This window comes from Puntigrus tetrazona, chromosome 15 (genome assembly GCF_018831695.1).
Source record: "Puntigrus tetrazona isolate hp1 chromosome 15, ASM1883169v1, whole genome shotgun sequence".
Lineage (NCBI taxonomy): Eukaryota > Metazoa > Chordata > Actinopteri > Cypriniformes > Cyprinidae > Puntigrus > Puntigrus tetrazona.
The window spans coordinates 21,536,134-21,555,582 of NC_056713.1; the positions used below are offsets into that span (position 1 = coordinate 21,536,134).

The following is a 19,449-nucleotide window of genomic DNA, read 5'->3' on the forward strand; positions in this document are numbered from 1 at the left end:
GTGGGAGTTGCGGTGTTGCCGTACTCTCTTTGTAAAGGTCGTTTGTGCGGGAGTGTCTGGCAGACGTGCGCTCGCGGGGTCTGTTTGTTTGTTTGTTTGTTTGTTTTTGTGGGGAGACCTGATAAAACCAGCGCACTGTTTACTCACTGACATTTTCCACGCGATTTCCCACCGGCGCGCGAGCGTGTGCCTGCACGATTGTTTTGCAATTCATGAACAAACAGCCTCCTCTCTCTCTCTCTCTCTCTCTCTCTCTCTCTGTCTCTCTCTCTCTCTCTCTCTCTCTCTCTCTCTGTCTCTCTCTCTCTCTCTCTCTCTCTCTCTCTCTCTCTCTCTCTCTCTCTCTCTCTCTCTCTCTCTCTCTCTCTCTCTCTCTCTCTCTCTCTCTCTCTCTCTCTCTGTCTCTCTCTCTCTCTCTCTCTCTCTCTCTCTCTCTCTCTCTCTCTCTCTCTCTCTCTCTCTCTCTCTCTCTCTCTCTCTCTCTCTCTCTCTCTCTCTCTCTCTCTCTCTCTCTCTCTCTCTCTCTCTCTCTCTCTCTCTCTCTCTCTCTCTCTCTCTCTCTCTCTCTCTCTCTCTCTCTCTCTGTCTCTCTCTCTCTCTCTCTCTCTCTCTCTCTCTCTCTCTCTCTCTCTCTCTCTCTCTCTCTCTCTGTCTCTCTCTCTCTCTCTCTCTCTCTCTCTCTCTCTCTCTCTCTCTCTCTCTCTCTCTCTCTCTCTCTCTCTCTCTCTCTCTCTCTCTCTCTCTCTCTCTCTCTCTCTCTCTCTCTCTCTCTCTCTCTCTCTCTCTCTCTCTCTCTCTCTCTCTCTCTCTCTCTCTCTCTCTCTCTCTCTCTCTCTCTCTCTCTCTCTCTCTCTCTCTCTCTCTCTCTCTCTCTCTCTCTCTCTCTCTCTCTCTCTCTCTCTCTCTCTCTCTCTCTCTCTCTCTCTCTCTCTCTCTCTCTCTCTCTCTCTCTCTCTCTCTCTCTCTCTCTCTCTCTCTCTCTCTCTCTCTCTCTCTCTCTCTCTCTCTCTCTCTCTCTCTCTCTCTCTCTCTCTCTCTCTCTCTCTCTCTCTCTCTCTCTCTCTCTCTCTCTCTCTCTCTCTCTCTCTCTCTCTCTCTCTCTCTCTCTCTCTCTCTCTCTCTCTCTCTCTCTCTCTCTCTCTCTCTCTCTCTCTCTCTCTCTCTCTCTCTCTCTCTCTCTCTCTCTCTCTCTCTCTCTCTCTCTCTCTCTCTCTCTCTCTCTCTCTCTCTCTCTCTCTCTCTCTCTCTCTCTCTCTCTCTCTCTCTCTCTCTCTCTCTCTCTCTCTCTCTCTCAGGTTATTCCTGCAGTTGCAGCTCTCTGTACACCGGAGGGCGATGTGAGACCGAGATCAGCGTCTGCATGCCGAACCCGTGTCTGAACGGCGGCGTCTGTAAACCCATCGGGAACGCCTTCGTCTGCAGCTGCAAGAGAGGATACACCGGCATAACGTCAGTTTACCCGCCTTTCAGCTGCTTTGCTTTCAGTTCTTCCGTTTTTGATCCCAAAACATCCCTCGTGATTTTTCCGTAGAACTTCTTTAATACTGTACTAAATGGTTTGTGTAAAAAACAAACATATAATTATAACTGAAATATAGTTGAAGCATTTATATTAAAGATGTATATATAGAGATATTATGCATATATATATATATATATATATATATATATATATATATATATATATATATATATATATATATATATATATATATATATAAATTTTATATTAGCAAAATAATGGTTGTAGATATATATGTATATTCAAAAAATAGCATAAATGTAAAATTATTCTGTTGCTATAGTAATAATAATAATATAGTAAAAATAATTTTAATGTCAGACAGATAGATGTAATATTTAAATGTAAAATATGTGTCAAATATTAAATATAATTGTAATTGTAATATATTGTAAAATTGTAAAAAAACATTTTTAAAATGTAAAAAAATGTATATGTACATTTTAAATCATTTTATTATTTTTGTAATTATTATTTGTAATATTATGAAATAAGAGTATTTTATGGTATTCTATATTACTGTATTATTTTAATATTTCATAATAGGTCAGTATTCTCTCTCTACACACACACACACACACACACACACAGGTATAGGTTAGTCAACAAGCTTTTTTTGTGTAGTTGTAAACTGTGTGAGTGTGTGTTTGACAAACATAGTCAATTAGACAGATAAACTTAAACTTTCCAAAGTTAAGAGCTGCCAACAGAATTTAATAACCAGCGTCTGTTCTTTTCTAAAAGATGTACACGAGTCTGTTTGTGTTGGCAGCATACCATGAAAAACTGGCACAGGCTTAGCACTGACTTGCATGCCATGTTTGCATACATATTCATACTTACATGTCCTCCGTGTACATTTTTGCAGTCGGTGTAATGCGTTTTTCAGTTATCTTGACTGAAGGGAACTGTAGCACTATCCGTGGCCACAAGATGGTGGCATCAATCTGTCCACATTAGAGCAGCATTAGTCTTTTTTAAAGATGGTTTCAAGCCTCTCTCTGCATGGAAGAGATTATACCGCTGCAGTCTGTCTTGGTTTATGCTAATGTAGTTCATTACAGACCACAGACAATTTTATTTGGTCATTTAGCACTATTGAGGCAACTTCACACAGACATCAGAACGATTTAAACACAGCCTTTCATGCATCTTTAGTCACGCCTGGGAGAAAGTAAATGGGTACTTTGAAGACAATATGAAATGAACATTTGTTTATGATGTGTTTATTCAACTTAACTATATAGACATAAATAAAACTAATAATGACAATATTTCATAAAAACTTTAAAGTGGAAACAACGTATAAAAATAAAACAATAAAAAAAATAAAAATAATAAATATAATGCCAAAGTGCTATATAAATAGAGAGAAATGTATAATTTTCTTTTTCTAAATATATACTGTATGTGTGTGCATTTACATATAAGTGATAAATATACACATACATATATTTTTTAAACCTTTTTTTTATTTTGCATGTGATTAATCACAATGAATCATTTGACAGCACTTAATACATGCACACACAGAATTTAATATATAATTTAATCGCGTATAAATATAAAATAAATATAAATATTTTATGCACACAATTATTTGACTTTTGTTGTACAATTTTTTTTTTCTTCCCTGTGTGGCCTTGGCTGTCTCTAAACTTGTTTATACAGCAGTGAAAGTTGCATTTTGATTAAAATTTTATGAAAAAGCCCAGCGATATTTATTATGGAAGTAAACAAGGTCAAATTCGATTTCACATTGTCTTTAACGGCTCTTTGAAACATGGTGATTAGCTTCCAAAAACAGCTGAAAACAAAAGTCGTTTCTTTTTTTTTCTTCGTCCTAACCAGCTGTCGGAGTTTGCACGCTTTTTTTAATTCTTTTTTTTCTCCCAGCTCCAAATTTCTCATAAAAAATCTTCTGATTGGCCGTTATCGTGAAGCGTCTCCAATCGTTTGCGCTTTCTCTGTGGACGGACGGAGGCAGTAAACGTATCCCATCATGCCGCTTTCAGACACAATGTCAGGTTCTTTATAGACTGATGTATTTCTGCCGAGTCGCAATAAATTTTACAGCAGGCCAAGGACACTAGAGTGATGCAGTAAAAGCCGGTGGGCCGCAGTAAGCAGCGAGTGTTTATTTATTTCTCCTCTGCAGCTGTGAAGAGGACGTGAACGAGTGTGAACGCGAGCTGTGCGAGAACGGCGGCGTGTGCGTCAACACTTTCGGCTCGTTCTACTGTAACTGCACGCCGGGTTTCGTGGGCAGCGCTTGCTCCGTTCGTCCCGTGCTGGTCCCCGATATGCAGGCGGGCCACGCCTACGTCGGGAAGGAGGAGCTCATCGGAATCGCCGTCGTTCTCTTCCTCATCCTCACACTCATCCTCCTATTCATCGCTTTTCGGAAGAAGGTCTTCCAGAAGAGCTACTCGCGGAATAACCTGTCCATGGTTCAGGATCCGGCTACGGCCGCCCTCCTGCACAAAGCCAACGGAGGGCACTATCCGCCGCTGCGCTGCGCCATCGGAGAGCCAATCAGCTTGTACACGGAAGGAAGTCTATCCGGTCCGCCTCAGGTTCCCGTCCGGCCGATGGCGTACACGCCGTGTTTTCCCGGAGACCCTCGGGGGACACTGGAGAAACGTCACGGGGACGGCCGAGGCCCGGAGCTGACGGAAATGAGCACGTTTCATCCGTCGGAGTCGCCGCGGATTCTGGGCGGGACCAATCGGAGGGGCGTGGTCGTGTGCAGCGTGGCCCCCAATTTGCCGCCCGTTTCTCCGTGCCGGTCTGACTGTGATTCCCTAAGGAAGAGTCCCTGGGAAGACGAGGGTGAGAGAGAAATCTGTACTATCTGTGTTGTGTTTGTCCATATCAGAGTATGTGAGCGGATTGCAATAACCTAACACTCCGCTCCGAATCCTCTACTTTTGTAGCTAGAGCACAACTTATATCTTGCGCCGATTTCAGTCCGTACCAGAAATTCCACACTGTGGGAAAAGCTGGGAAAGCTTAAAAGTGTACGGCAACCAGCTTCAGCAGATTTGTGATTTTTGTTGAATGAACTTAATATAAGTTGAGAGAACTTAAAAACAAAAAGTTGAGAGAACTCAAAAATCTGATAAAGCTAGTAAGGTAAGTGTTCTTCTTTTTTTTTTTTTTTTTTTTTTTTTTTTTTACACTGCAGTTACCTGCTCCACGCATTTATAAGTAAAATTTTAATATATTATATTAATGTAATATTAATAGCACATAAACATTATATTAAACATTATAACATCATCGCATCCAATAATCAACATCACTTCATTAATTTTCACTTACCATTTGTTACAATTTATTCATTTTATTTCTAGTAATATTACCCAAATTCTGTTGTTATTTTCTTAAAAATAAAATATATTTACCAATGTAATATGAACGTAATATATGATTGCAATATAAATAGTATTAAATAGAATATAATATTAAATTAAATATAAATAGTACAAATATATATATATATATATATATATATATATATATATATATATATATATATATATGTGTGTGTATATTCAAGAACCCCAAATGAATAAAAAACTTTAGAATTATTATTTTTTTAATTGCTAATTTAATTTCATTAAACATTTTGTATATTTAATACATTTATTTTCCAGTAATGCTTTTCCTGTTAGCTGTCCAATAGCTGAATGTATATGCTTGCGCAAATAATAATTTTGCATGCATTTTGCATATATAACGAAAAAAAAAGAACCCCGAATTAAGAATATTCAACGAATCATTATTATTATTATTATATCAAGTTACTTATTCACCCATCATCAATTTTTAATAGACATAATATTTCCAAATGAATATTTCCCGAATTTTTTTTTTTTTTTTTTTAACACTATTAATAGTTTATTTCAAAATGATCGTGAATTATTGCTGACAACAATTGCGGTTGTTGAAGTTGTATTGTGGTTGTGATGGGAGCTATGGGAGCGATCTCGGCGAGAAAACGCTGACCCTCTCATTAAAAAAATAAAACGTTTCTCGCTCCGGGGCGAAATCATGCAACTCCTCTCCGCATCGCTCGCATACTCTGTTGCGTTTGAGCGCATATGTTTATGCATGTTTACGTGTTTGCCAGTGTGAATTTATCAGATGGCTTTGATCAGTTCATGCCCGCCAACTGTGAAATCCATCTTTCCCTTAACATGTTTTATTTAAACGTCGCGTTTAACTGCATTTAACCTCGCGCAGCTCAGAGATTGGCCGAGATCTGTCTTTTCTCACACACACACACACACACACACAAGCTAGTATCTCGGTAACCCCCTGAGGCTTTTTGGCATGCGCATTTTGATATTCAGACTCTTAATGAACTCTACGCCAACACCAGCAATGGCACAGCATTCAAACCGTATGCCGATGTATCAATGGTAAAGCGACCTATGACTGTTTTCAGCACAGATAACACGACCCGCTGCCAGATTTCACGTTATCAGTGTATGCAGCGGCAGAGCAATGCACTTTTATCTTCTTAAACTCAGCTCCATTTCCTGCTGTGACAGTTTAGGCAGAAGCGCACAGGATCTGGGGGAGAAAAAAAAAAGCTTATATTTGTTGAAACTGTTTCCACCTGCAGCTTCCCACTAGCTAAGTTCATCTTTGTTAATGGCGTTTTCTCTCAATCGAATCAGAATACGGTTTCGTACGAGGGTTACGGCTGAAATTGAAAACCGAGCTGCAGGTGGAAACAGATTTATGCAATAAAAGCTTTTGGATTTTGCTGAGTTTTAATGCTGCTTTTTGTAAACCAAGTCAAAAGTCACTTCATTGGAAGATTACATGGAAATATACCTGTAATTCTATAAACAGCCCCGCGCAGGATCGTCAGAAATCAAGAAGAATTGTGAATTAAAGTTCTATCCCTTGTTTATGCATTTAATATTTTAGAATTGCATTATGCTTTCTGCTGCCAATAATCGATTTCAGAATGTTAAAATCCATTTTGGTGAATAAATGTGAGATATAAACTCAGAATTGTGATCGATATAAATAGGAGATGTACGCTCAAAATTATGAGATACTTAGAATTATAAGAGATGGAAACTCGTTGTGATATGTAAACTCATAATTATGAGAGATATAAACTTAGAATTGTGAGGTACTTTGAATTATATAAGAGGTATAAACTCCTAATTATGAGACATTAACTCATAATCATTAGTTTTAAATCAGACGTTTAAGAGATGTACACTCAGAATTATGACAGATATAATTTAGATTTGTGTAATAAACTCAATTTATAAGAGATGTAAACTCAGAATTATGTAAATTCGTAATTTATGAGATATAAACTTAATAAACTCAGAATTATAAGAGATGTAAATTCTGAATTATGAGATATAAACTCCGAATTAAGATATAAACCCAGAATTATGAGTAATGTAAAATTTTATTTTACAGTTACACCTGTCAGTCACTTATTATCATGCATATTAATAGAATATTAGCCATTTATTAGTGCTAATTAAACACATATCAGTGCCTTATTCTTCCTCATCCCCAATCTTACACAGTACCTAAACTTAACAACCACCTTACTAACTATTAATAAGCAGCAAATTATGAATTTATTGAAGGAAAAGTCGTAGTTAATAATTAACAAGTGTTACCTATTCTGAAGTGTTAGCAAAATGTCACCATCATAATTTCACATGACAGCATGGAACAGACTTTTCGTGTTTTTGTATTCTTTAAAATGTATTCTTTGTTGTATTTTATTTTTTGCATTCTCTGCTGCCGTTGGTACTCTTATCCAAGGTGACTTTCAGCAGATGTATTTGGGAGCGTTTCTCTGAAGATAAAGCTTGTTACTCCGCAGCTGATGACAGACTGAACCTGTGCATCTCCGAATCTCTCCCGTTTCTGCTTTATTAGGAATCAGCCCAACTTTTATCTTCGCGAGAAAAAACGTCACTTGTGTTCATGTCGTGTAGGCAAACCTTTTTTTATTTTTTATTTTTATTCGGACCGAGAGAGCCTGCCCGTACAGGAAGAGAGCGTCTGGCCAGAACGTGATAATGTTTAGGAGTGCGTATGTCAAAATCAGGCTATGGATGGATTGCATAGGTTACTGTTCCTAAATATCGGTAATAACATCCTCTGATGCAATGCTGCATTTTTAGCTGCCATTATAGCAATCCTAATTTTTATAGTTTTTTTAACATTATAAATGTGTGTCCTGTCGCTTTCCGTCAATTGAAGCTAGATAAAGTTATTATGACTTTAAAAAACAATGAACTAACCCCAAACCTTTGCATTGGCTATCAATATAGCAGCCTGCGATCTTAAACACAACTTTTTCTCCTCAAGGGCCGATAACCGATAATGATTGAAACTGGTATTTTTTTAACATTATAAATGAGTGTCTCGTCGCTTTCCATCAATTGAAGCTAGATAAAGTTATTAATGACTTTAAAAAACAATGAACTAACCCCAAACATTTGCATTGGCTATCAATGTAGCAGCCTGCGATCTTAAACACGACTTTTCACCTCAAGGGCCGATAACCGATAATGATTGTAACTAGCATTTTTTTAACATTATAAATGTGTATCCCGTCGCTTTCCACAATTGAAGCTAGATAAAGTTATTAATGACTTTAAAAAACAGTGAACTAACCCCAAACTTTTGCATTGGCTATCAATGTAGCAGCCTGCGATCTTAAACATCTCCTCAAGGGCCGATAACCGATAATGATTGTAACTGGCATTTTCATACATCTGTTGCCATTTTTATGAGTATTACGCATCAGGCGATCTGTAAGCGGCCCACGGGAGTGCTTTTGAGAGCCAAAGCAAAGGGAAAAATCCCAGTAGTAAAAAAACGAAAGATATTTCCCTGGGTATAAATATTCACCGATAAACTCGCGTGAGCAGAGCTGTTATGGAAGTACGTATACGGGGTCCGTTTAGCGGAGGAGCTGATGTCAAAAGCCATTTTCCCCTCTGGTATTAAATTCTCCCCCATCTGAGGCTTTTTACCACCCATAATTACTTCATTTTTCATTTTCTTGCGGTTTGCGGTGTCCTCCGTTCAAACCCTCTTAAAAATCTCCACCTGTGAAATACGAATCGAGACAATTATACGCAGCTGTTATGAGCAGCCGTTTCCGTGACACCATTAAAGGAAAGATCAAAGGAAAAATGTCCGGGAAAAGAAAGGAATTAAAGGCAAACATCAGAGAGAGCACTTCTCGGATACAGAATGGCGTGGAGATTCGCCCACAGCTGTGATGCGCACAACACGTGTGTGTGTGTGTGTGTGTGTGTGTGTGTGTGTGTGTGTTTACTGGAAGTTAAGCTGTGATTGGTTGACGTCCTGATCTTTGTGTTCAGGGAAAGTGGATTTGCTGGAAGAGGTCACATGTTTCTCTGGCAGTAACAAGGGCAGCAACTCCGAGGTCCAGTCGCTGAGCTCCTTTCAGTCCGATTCCTGTGATGATAACGGTAAGTGTGTGTGTGTGTGTGTGTGTGTGGGTTGCTCCTGCTCATCATGAAAGGATAAAACATGCTTCTTTCCTCAGGACTCTTCATGCAGTCATCCTCATTTCCAGTTTGTAAATGTAGTAAATATTTTAAGATATTTTTTATTATTTTTGAGGGAGGTGTGTGTGTGTGTGTGTGTGTGTTGCTGCTTTCAAGTCCCTGACCTATAATCTTCTTCACAAACATATATATAACAAAAATATGTTTGCAATTGATACTTCGTGTATGTTCGTTTGTTTATTAATGTTTAATACTTTAAAACTGAAGTTTGAGCAATGAGACATGAATGAATCTCAAATATGCAGCGGAGTGAGTTGTGGTTTTGTCTGTTGCGTTATAATCAAGTGTTTTCTGTCGAGATTTATTGCTCTCTCAAAAGGACAAAAATAAATTCTGTAATTAACATTCACTATTATGATTTATTATATTTAATAAAAATATTCAGATTCATATGTGTGTGTGTGTGTGTGTGTGTGTGTGTGTGTGTGTGTATGTATATATATATATATATATATATATATATATATATATATATATATATATATATATATATATATATATATATATTATAGAAGAATTTGTTATAAAAATCGAATAAAAATAAATAGCTATGACTAGTAATTGAAACATTTCACCTAGACAAATTAAACTTAATTTATATATTTGTATAATTTATGCAAACAGTAAAATATTGAATCGTAGAACACACAGCTGTTGTTGTGTGTTCTACAATTTGATAAAGCACCATATATCACAATTAATCACCATTAACATTAACTAGCTGTTTAAGTAGACCAGTTGCCAGTCTCTACCAGTCTTTTTTCTGCCATTATTCTTTTATTGACTGTGCGAAGAAAATCAGCTTCTCCTGTTAAATATGAAATTGTTGTGACTTTAATTCACATTCACAAGATCTAAATGCAGCAGGTGTGTGTGTGTGTGTGTGTGTTTTGTGTGTGTGTGTGTGTGTGTGTGAAATCATTACCATCTCTCCTCGGATTTGCTGGAATGATGTCATGCTTGCCTTTCATTGGTCATCGCTAAATTCATCCGCAGCCAATCAGGCCACAGAAGCTTCTGCAGTGGACCAACAGTGTTACTGGAATTGTGGAGTTGATTCTTCTGTTTGATTGGTTTGTGGTTTGGTTCTTGTGGGTGTGTGTGTGTGTGTGTGTGAACGTTTCTGACTGGTCTTCATTGCTTTCTCTTTCCAAGCTTCCATAGTGACGGTAATTCGGCTGGTCAATGATGCAGTCGACACGATTGAGAATGAAGGTACTCTTTCCCATCGCTGGACTCTGAAGCTTCTTCCTTAAAATCGCTCGAAGACTCTCGCACGACTTTTAAACACGCACTCTTTTTCTTTCTCTCTTTTTTTGATATTGACACACCTACACATTAACTTAGAAGTCAACTTGTGGACCATAGACTTTTATTAGGGCTGTCTCTCAATTAAATAATTCATCTCATTGTATGCAGATTAATCATTTGAAGTATGCATGGTTAATTGCATATCAATATTTGATAAGAAAAGCCCTCAAGTAAGGAGTTTCAAATTAATATGTAATTTTTTGATAATATAGAATTCAATTTTTTATAATCATCCAAAATTAGTTAAATGTACAGCCCTCTTTTAAATATGAAAGTTATTATGATTACACAACATATCCGTTTAAATAAAACCTTTTCTGTAGTCAATATAATTTTTATTTTTATTTAATCATTTTTTTAAATGCATTCTCAAAGGGTTTTGTTGATTTTGACTTTGTTCTTTTCATTTCTTCCCCATAATTAAATATACTACAAAAGTAACTTTTAAGGGTGTGTGTGTGTGTGTGTGTGTGTGTGTGTGTACGCATGTGCGTGTGTTTGTAAGACAGCATTACTCATGAGAAGAAACGTCACCCCAGTCAGCAAGATGATCCAACAAACACACATGCACACACACACACACACACACACACACACACACACACACACACACACGCACACGCACGAGTTCCTGCTCAGATATTTCGCTGACGAACTCGCACCTCAAAACACATCCCCAGATCATATATTACCCAGAACGGAAGAGCACAAATTTTGCAAACACACATACCCACACACACTCACGTTTGAAGTTGTAAAAAAAAAAAAAAAAAAAAAAAGCTTTTCAAGTGTATCTTCAAAGCTAGACATGCTAAAGTAATGTAGGCTGATGAGCTTGTTTGAGTTTTTCCACTTGTCCTTTGATTTAGAGGTTGTAAATCTAACAAACTTTGAATCTTGAAACTAGTTCACACCGAGGCATCTCAAAACTAGTTCATATTTACATATTTTTAAACCATTCCTTAATTTTGTAAGGAGTACTCTTGTATATTTGAATGATTCATGACATATTTTTTGTTTCACTGGCCAAAACAAAGATGTTTCAGCATTAGTACCCCCATACTACTCATTTCTTAATTCATTCATTTCTTCATTATTTTAATATACTGTTATAGTATTTGTCATTATTTTGAATTAGTTTTTATTTATTTAATCTATATTTCAGTTTTAGCCATTGTAGTCCTCCATTTTTTATTTATGATTAGTTTTTAGTGAGGTATTATTTGTTGTATTTATAATTATGTAGTTAACAAATATATATAAAAATGTTACTATTATTAAAATATGAGCGTAAATATTTTCTAATGATCATAGTCTTATTATTTGAATAGTTTTTACATATTTTTCATGCAAACATACATACGGCACCTTTAAAACCAGATCTAAATATGCAGTCAGTGCTAATGAAACTATTTAGCGATTTAGTGGATATATTATAAACGGTATGAAAACTGATATTATATTCATATTTAGTCCAGAAGGTTTTGTTTTAATTATTATTATTTAATTTGTTGAATGTGGTGGCATTGAGAGAGAGAGAGTCTGTGTGTGTGTGTGTGTGTGTGTGTGTGTGTGTGTGTGTGTGTGTATGTGCGTGTGTGTGTGCATGCGTGCATGTGTGTGCGCTGGCGTGTGTGTGTGTGTGTGTGTGCGTGCGTGCTTTATTTTCACAGTAACAGACTACAGTCTCACACTTACTTCTCTCGGTCCACATTTAAACGACATTTGAGCTGTGAGTTTAATCAAAGTCAGTCAAACTCACCGATGAAGATCAAACATGAGCACTTTAAGAATCTGGGAAGGAATGTACACATTTTTACAGCACCATTCTCTCTCTTTCTATCCTCGCTCTCCGTTATCTCTTACCCTTACAAATATTGACCGTGGTGTTCATAATCTCCTTAATATAGCAGTTACTGCAGTTGAAAACATATTTTATTTAATAGTATAAATAAACAACGCAAGCAGCTTATTTAATATCTCCATGTAGCTTCTAGTTTTAGTAATTTGAGTAATTAAAAAAAAAAACAAGTGTGAAAGACAAAATGAATTAATAAATAAATAAAGTTACTTTCAAGCTTGAATTTTGAAAATTACTATAACTAAAATAAATATGAATTAAAGCTACATAAAAACATTAAAAAGGCAACTAACTTGCAAAAGTGCAAATACAAAATTACTACAAATTGTTTGTTGATTTTTATTTCTATAATAAATTTATATTCATTTTGGTTGTAGTAATTTCAGCAATTCAAACTAAAAAACAAATCACATTTCATTTTTATTTTACATATTAGTCATTTCGTTATGTGCTTTTGTCATTGTTAGTTTTTTTTATTTTATATTTATTTTAGTTTTAGTCATTTAATTCAAACAAAGAAAAATGGCATAATTGACCATCGGTTGTTGTCGTTGCTTTTATAATATTTCTATGCATCTTTAGAAAGAATTTTAAAAATAAATGATTTTATTAATAATAAAAAGTAACCAATTTCATTGTTACATGAAGCTTCATGTATATGAAGCTTCAATTAAAATTTATTTATACAAAGATAGTATCACATGCATCAGTTTATTACAAAGCACACAGATAAACACGAACACTAGTGCCTTTCTTTGACGTAAATGTCAACTTTGATTTCGAAAATGCGATGTCCGTGCATTTGCGTGTGGTGTTTGCGGACAACGCGGTTAGGATGGGTTTGGTGCTGACCCGCAAATCTGTCTCTCTTTCTCTTTTCTCTGTCTTCTGCTTCTTTTCTGCCCGCCAGTGTCCGTTATGGATCAAGGTCAAAACTTCAACAGAGGTGATTCACGTTCTCTCTCTCCTGCTTTGTTCAGCTAAATCTCCCGGAGTTCTCGCCCTCCTTCCTTTTCAGACTTTGTTCTCTGTCTATTCCTCCCTCTCTCGCTCTCCCTATCCGTATTGCTGACAAACTGAGCTATTGCATTCTGGGAAATGTCACATCATCCAGCAGCGAGATGCTCTTTGTCGACGCGCGCTTGCACACACACACACACACACACACACATCAGAGTACCTGCAGTCCTCCGTCACCCCTTTCCTCTCTTTCTCGTCTGTCTCTACCCCCGCAGTGCTTCCATTGCTGACTTTGTGTTTTTCTTTTGTTTGATATTGATGTTTTCTGATAGCGAGGATTAGGCCGCGTACAGTGTGTGTGTTCGTGTGTGCGTGTGCGTCCCTGCGCTTCTGTGTTTTCATGCATCGCTGCATGCAGTCCTCACACCCATTTCTTTCGGTTTGCGTTTTTTTTTTTGACGAACGACCTCTGAACCTCGACCTCTTGCCCTGGCTGCGTCTTCGATCACCTTGCAGGCATGTCCACTCACTACAGCGAGACCCGCATGTGGAGATGCTCCGTGTAATGCTTCTGTCCCAAAAAAAATAAGACGGATCGCAAATGGGCAGCCGAGACTCATTTGAAAAACGTGCCTGTGGCGACATTTTAAAAAAATTAAATTAAGTCGCTTCCTGCAGTTTCCGGAACACTTTCAAAGTGAAATATCTAGGGACTGACACTAGCATCATGTTCAATTTGATCCAAAATAGATGAACATGATTCTGGTAATGTTTTATGTTGGTTGTTATATGAATCGAGGCAGTCCGGAAATGAAATGTCTTCTTATATTAGTATCATTGAGTCACTATTATAGTTTTGACCAAAATTTTGAAATAGTTCGTATTTTCTGTTTATTTGAATTGTACTGTATTTTAGTTGTTTTGTGTTTATTTTTGTATTTTTGTCATTTCTATTCATTTTTGTTTCAGTTTAACGTTTATTTTAGTGTATAATTGAATTTCCAACTGAATGAAAATGAATTAATGTTTTTATTTTTTGTTTTAGTTTTTTCATTTTAAGTTTTTTTTTTTTTTTTTGGTGAGTCTTATAAACAAAACTGGCAGGGGTAGTTTGCTTAGATATTTGATATTTAGCCAATCACACAGTTTTAGCTTTGTTTTAGAAGTGTTTTTCATAAAAATGATTTGTGTTTAACAAGACCCTCTCCGTCACAAGCGTAACACTGTACCAGGTGTGCTTCTGAGCAAGTTTACTACGTCAGATATGCCATATACATGGAGCTTGCAAACATTAAAATATATTACACTGGAAAAATGTTTACTTTGAACCAATTTTCACTCAAAAATTGCTAGTGAATTTCACAAATTATTACGCATGACGCAGAAAGTAACATTAAATTCTACATGAAAATTAGTAAAAGATATACATTATGTATATCTGTAATATATATACATAAATTATTTTAGGTTTATATTTAAATATATTTCAGTATATATATATATATATATATATATATATATATATATGTATATGTATATATATATATATATATATATATATATATATATATATTTAAAAAATATATACTGTATTTAATAAAATATATATATATATATATATATATATATATATATATATATATATATATATATGCAGTACATACATCGAGTAAATACAGTACTTCTGAAAGAATTTTTTTGTTAATTAATAATCTCATAATAATAGTCTCATAATCATAATTTGTGCAAACGTAAATGAAATTCGATGGTGTTTTACTGCCATCAGTGCTGGAAACTGCTGTGAGTTGTTTGTAAAGGTACGTTTTAGCAAAAACAAGAAGCACGTTTTTCCAATGAGCCTATGTTGCAGACGAGTTGCCCTTTGTTTTCAACGAGCGCTCCGTTTGGGACAGGACCGATGTCTAATCTGTTAACCTCCCTTCAGCATGCAGCCCCACATGATTACGTGCCAACCGAAGGACCCCCTTAGGCGACCGCCCACTCGATGTTTATTAACTTCCTGTTTCCTGTTTCTCCAGCATACCACTGGGACACCTCCGATTGGCTGCCGAGCACGCGCCTACCAGACATCGAGGAAGTCCCCACCTACGAGACAGGTGAAGTGGGCGTGGCCTTAGAATCCGACTATTACCTCGGCGGATTCGATATCGACAGCGACTACCCGCCTCCTCATGAGGAGGAGTTTATGTCCCAGGACCAGCTGCCCCCGCCCCTCCCCACCGAGGAATACGACACCTCGCCCGCCAATCACCCCGTCTCCAGGGAGAGCACTCTAAGCGGGGACCGCAAGCCCCGCCCACACTTTCACCCCAGCCAATACCTGCCCCCGCATCAGCTGCCGCTGGGCTCCGCGGGGGAGGAGTTTAGCACTTTTACAGGCAGGGAGGAGCGCCTGTCCGTCAACGCCTCCTCTGCCTCCGACGTTTCCTCCGCGCCCTGCGGTTTCGAAGACTCCGAGACGGGAGGAAGCCTGGATAGTTTAGAGGACGCCCACATGCACCCGCATACGCAGCAGACTGAGGTCTGAGACGCCGCCGCGAACTACAGACGCAGTTAGAGACGTTAACAGATGCGCTTTAAAAGACAATGAACTCTTGCGTCTGTCAGAGCTTGCAAGACGGACGTGGTCCGAGGATAAACTCTCAGCGCTGCCCTCTGCATGAGCAGCTCGAATACAAAAGCACAGGAAGTGGCCGGAAGTGATGTCATGGCGATCAAAGCAACAAGAAGCTTCAAAGTGAACGGAGACCAATGATCTGTAGACGTGTTTTCAGAAATCGCCTGGTGCATTTCACGTTCTTTCCAGTTCCTGATTTGTTTGGTGCTGCCCTTTTGTGTGTTTGAAATCTGGATCTGTCCTAAAACCTAGCGAGCCGCCTACCTAGAAGATATTATGCTGCCTCCTAAGATTTTGATTTGGAATTTCGTAAAATAAAATACTTTCTAGTAACGTGTTTTAGGTTATTAATGCAAGAGCGAAAGGTAAAAGTGCATACAATAAAGAACGACGAATTAATAAAATCCTAATTGTTATAGGTTTTTTTTTCTTTTAAATTGTAAATACAAAGGCAGTTACACTTTTTAAAAATTATTTATGCTAAAACAAAACGTATTTACAGTAAAGAATGGAAATAAATAATATACTAATAGTTATACCAAACCTATGTTAAAGTACGAGAACAATGCATTTGTTTTGTTTAAATTCAGTTGAAATATTTGGAATTTTATGAAGTGAACACTTTTTTAATTGTTTGTGCGTAATTAAATCTTAGAATTACGTATATTAAAATTATCGAGGCAAACAAGGTAGCAACTTACGTACGCATCCCTGAATGCATTGTGAAAAAAATGTATCCAAAACGATAGTCGAGCTATAAATATACTCAAAATAAAATAGAAATCGAACATATTTAAATGACTAAGTTATGCAATATTTGTGCAGTTTGATGCATATTTTTCTTTGTTGTTAGTGGCAAACTCTGCTGAAATCACTTAAATTAAGCTACAAATAAATTAATAAACCAGCCTGAGGGGCTTTTCGGGTCCGGTTTAACCGTTTTCCCGGCAAGCAGATGTTTAGCTAACGTTTTCCAAATGCCCAAACCCTCTCTAAAACCATCCAAAAAAGTCCAGCTTGGCCAGGCCGGGAGACCAGCCAACATCCTTAGGCTGGTTTCAGCGCTTTTTTTGGTTTCAACAGGGGAGCGCTCCGCATCAAACCGGGGCGGTTGAGTTGATTTCTTTTGTAGGCCGTTCCAAATCGCTCCGCTTACGAGCTTCGGTTTCGGAAAGGAGGCAGCTCGCTAGGTTTTGCGTCCGATCTTGTCGGTGGACGTGAATATGAACGTTTTCTACAAACAGTCGAAAAAGCACACGAGCCTGCATCCCAATATTATTTTTTTAACGCATTGACTTTTTTGCACTAAACCGACGGCCCTGTCTAAAATAATCCTGTCGTGTCACTTTTAAGGCCCTGGACCGGTAGCAGCGTCGTCTTTTGTGCGAAGCATTAGTGAGATCCTGAATAGAGCGTTTTTAATGGAACGTGGGCAACTCTCTGACTTACGTCCGCCCTCCCCCCCTTTTTTTTTTTCGTCTCGTGAAGACATCACGGTTACATATCAGAAAGCCATAAGCGGAATATCATCAATAATCTTCGTGTGTTCGCAGGCACTTACAATGCAAGAAAGACACATGCCTGTAGCATGCGGTCCAAAAAAACCTCCTCCGGTTCTCCGACTGACCCGAACCAGGGAAAAAGAGCGGAACGAGAGAGCGAAAGCAATAACGGCAAGTCGGATAGAAGGGAAATGCCAAGTCCTGAAACAGAATACTGAATAAAAGATGCAGGGAAAGAAAATGTAAAGAAAGTGAAAATCAATAAAATATAAATCAAAATGAGAACGAGGAAGAAGAGGAGAGAGAGAGAGAGAGAGAGAGAGATACTGTGGACCAACTTTGGATTGGAAAGGCGTATTGGCCTGAAGGGAACAGGACTGAGACGTTTGGCGTGAGCTGATTTCAGAGCTTGCACTGTCTTTTCGAATGCCACTGGGCGGATCGTTTTGTTTTGTTTTTTTGTAAAAGCTGTAATTTTGACGTCAGTTGTTGTACAGTGTATATAAGTAAGTTGTTCAAATGCAGATTTTGTAGATATTGAACTGCGATCATGGCAGGGTTTGCGCATCCTGCGGCGAAAAGACAAACACACACACTCACGTACTTTCGCGGGCATTTTTAACAGATGTGCGCGTCTTTGTTTTGCAGCCGTTTTTCACCGCTTTTTACGTTTTTTGGTTTTTTTCAGAATATCAGTTTCTCCGCCCATCTTTTTTTTTTAATTGTATTTTTATTTGCGTTTCGCCGTGTTTATATTATAGAAAAGGGAATTCCTCTGCACCTGACGGATTCGAGCAGGGGGGGTCATTTTTTATTCATTTGTTCGGTTTTAATTTCGTCTTTGATTCGTTGTTCTGTTGACTGTGTAAAACAGTATTAAAACATGCTTGTTTGTATGTGTAAAAATGCTTCTCTTCACTCCTGGATTTTTGTTTAGTTTGTTTTGTTTGGTGTTTTTTTTTTTTTTTTTTGTTTTTTTAAATCAATGCTAAAATTAAAAAAAGATTATTGATCAAACTGTATATGACTTTGAAGTTTGTGGGTAATGTCTCTGTCTTTTTTTAGTTCACATGCTGATAAAATTCGTAACACTTTAAAAAAAGGTCTAATTAGAGCATTTATTAACATTTAGTTAATATTACCAACGTGTTAAAAAGGCTAGTTAATTAATTAGTTATGTTAGTTTAGGTACATTAAATATTAAAAGATACAAATTTGGGTTTTAATAATGTATTAATGCTGAAAGTAGTATTAACTTAGATTTAATAAATACTTTACTTTGCTTAAGTAATGGAAACAAATGGAACGTTATTGTAAAATGTTACCAAAAATATTAATACAATAAGGTCCTATAAGTAACTACTTAATGCATTAAATTACAATTATTATATACTGTTCATAGTATTTATTACTTGCATTTATTACTTGTTAACATTACTTAATAACTTACAAATATTCATTGTTAGTTCAGTTCCATTAATATAATTACTAAGTGCAATTTTTTTGTTTTGGTAAACGTTGAAATAATACATTTTAGATTCTATTAATGCATTTTAGTTAAATATTTAAGATTACTCAAATGTTTTAAAAGTATTTTTAATGTGTGTGTGTGTGTGTGTGTGTGTGTTAACAGGTGTAATTAATGTTCTAGAACGCAAACATATTATCAAATATATTCCACTTTTTATGATCTAAACAAATTCTGCTTGATAAAATGCAATCTCACCTTACATTATTTCCAGCTGAATGACGTCCGCCTCTGAGGTAAATGTTTCATGTTGTCTTTACATCTAAAAGCATCGCAAACGCGATGCGTTGTGTGACACTTTTGATGTTTTGACCAGGACACGCGCTAAAATAAATCTTGTTTTGAAGATTAACGCTTACCTGACAGGCGCAATAACTCCACTTCAGGTGTTTACAATCAGCGTGTGTACAATAAGAGTTCAGGATCGATAGCAACTCGTCAGAGTCTTTCCAGAAGCGAGGAGAACATACGCCGTTTGGTATTTAATCAGTTCGGTGTAAGTGTGTGTGTGTGTGTGTGGTTAGAG

General features: G+C 37.1%; 1 protein-coding gene across 2 annotated transcripts in view; it reads left to right on the top strand.

Moving 5' to 3' along the window:
* fat3a (FAT atypical cadherin 3a) overlaps window positions 1–18,407 on the top strand; it is a 134,458-nt gene extending 116,051 nt beyond the window's left edge. Inside the window, exons 26-31 of one of the 2 annotated variants that reach the window (XM_043259418.1) lie at window positions 1,296–1,449; window positions 3,681–4,354; window positions 8,914–9,024; window positions 10,279–10,338; window positions 13,206–13,241; window positions 15,295–18,407. In XM_043259418.1, coding sequence (XP_043115353.1) covers window positions 1,296–1,449; window positions 3,681–4,354; window positions 8,914–9,024; window positions 10,279–10,338; window positions 13,206–13,241; window positions 15,295–15,803 — 1,544 coding nt within the window. In that variant the 3' untranslated portion in view covers window positions 15,804–18,407. The remainder of the gene's footprint in view (window positions 1–1,295; window positions 1,450–3,680; window positions 4,355–8,913; window positions 9,025–10,278; window positions 10,339–13,205; window positions 13,242–15,294) is intronic. The other variant, XM_043259419.1, reaches the window with a different exon arrangement.
* The last annotated feature ends 1,042 nt before the right edge of the window (window positions 18,408–19,449 follow it).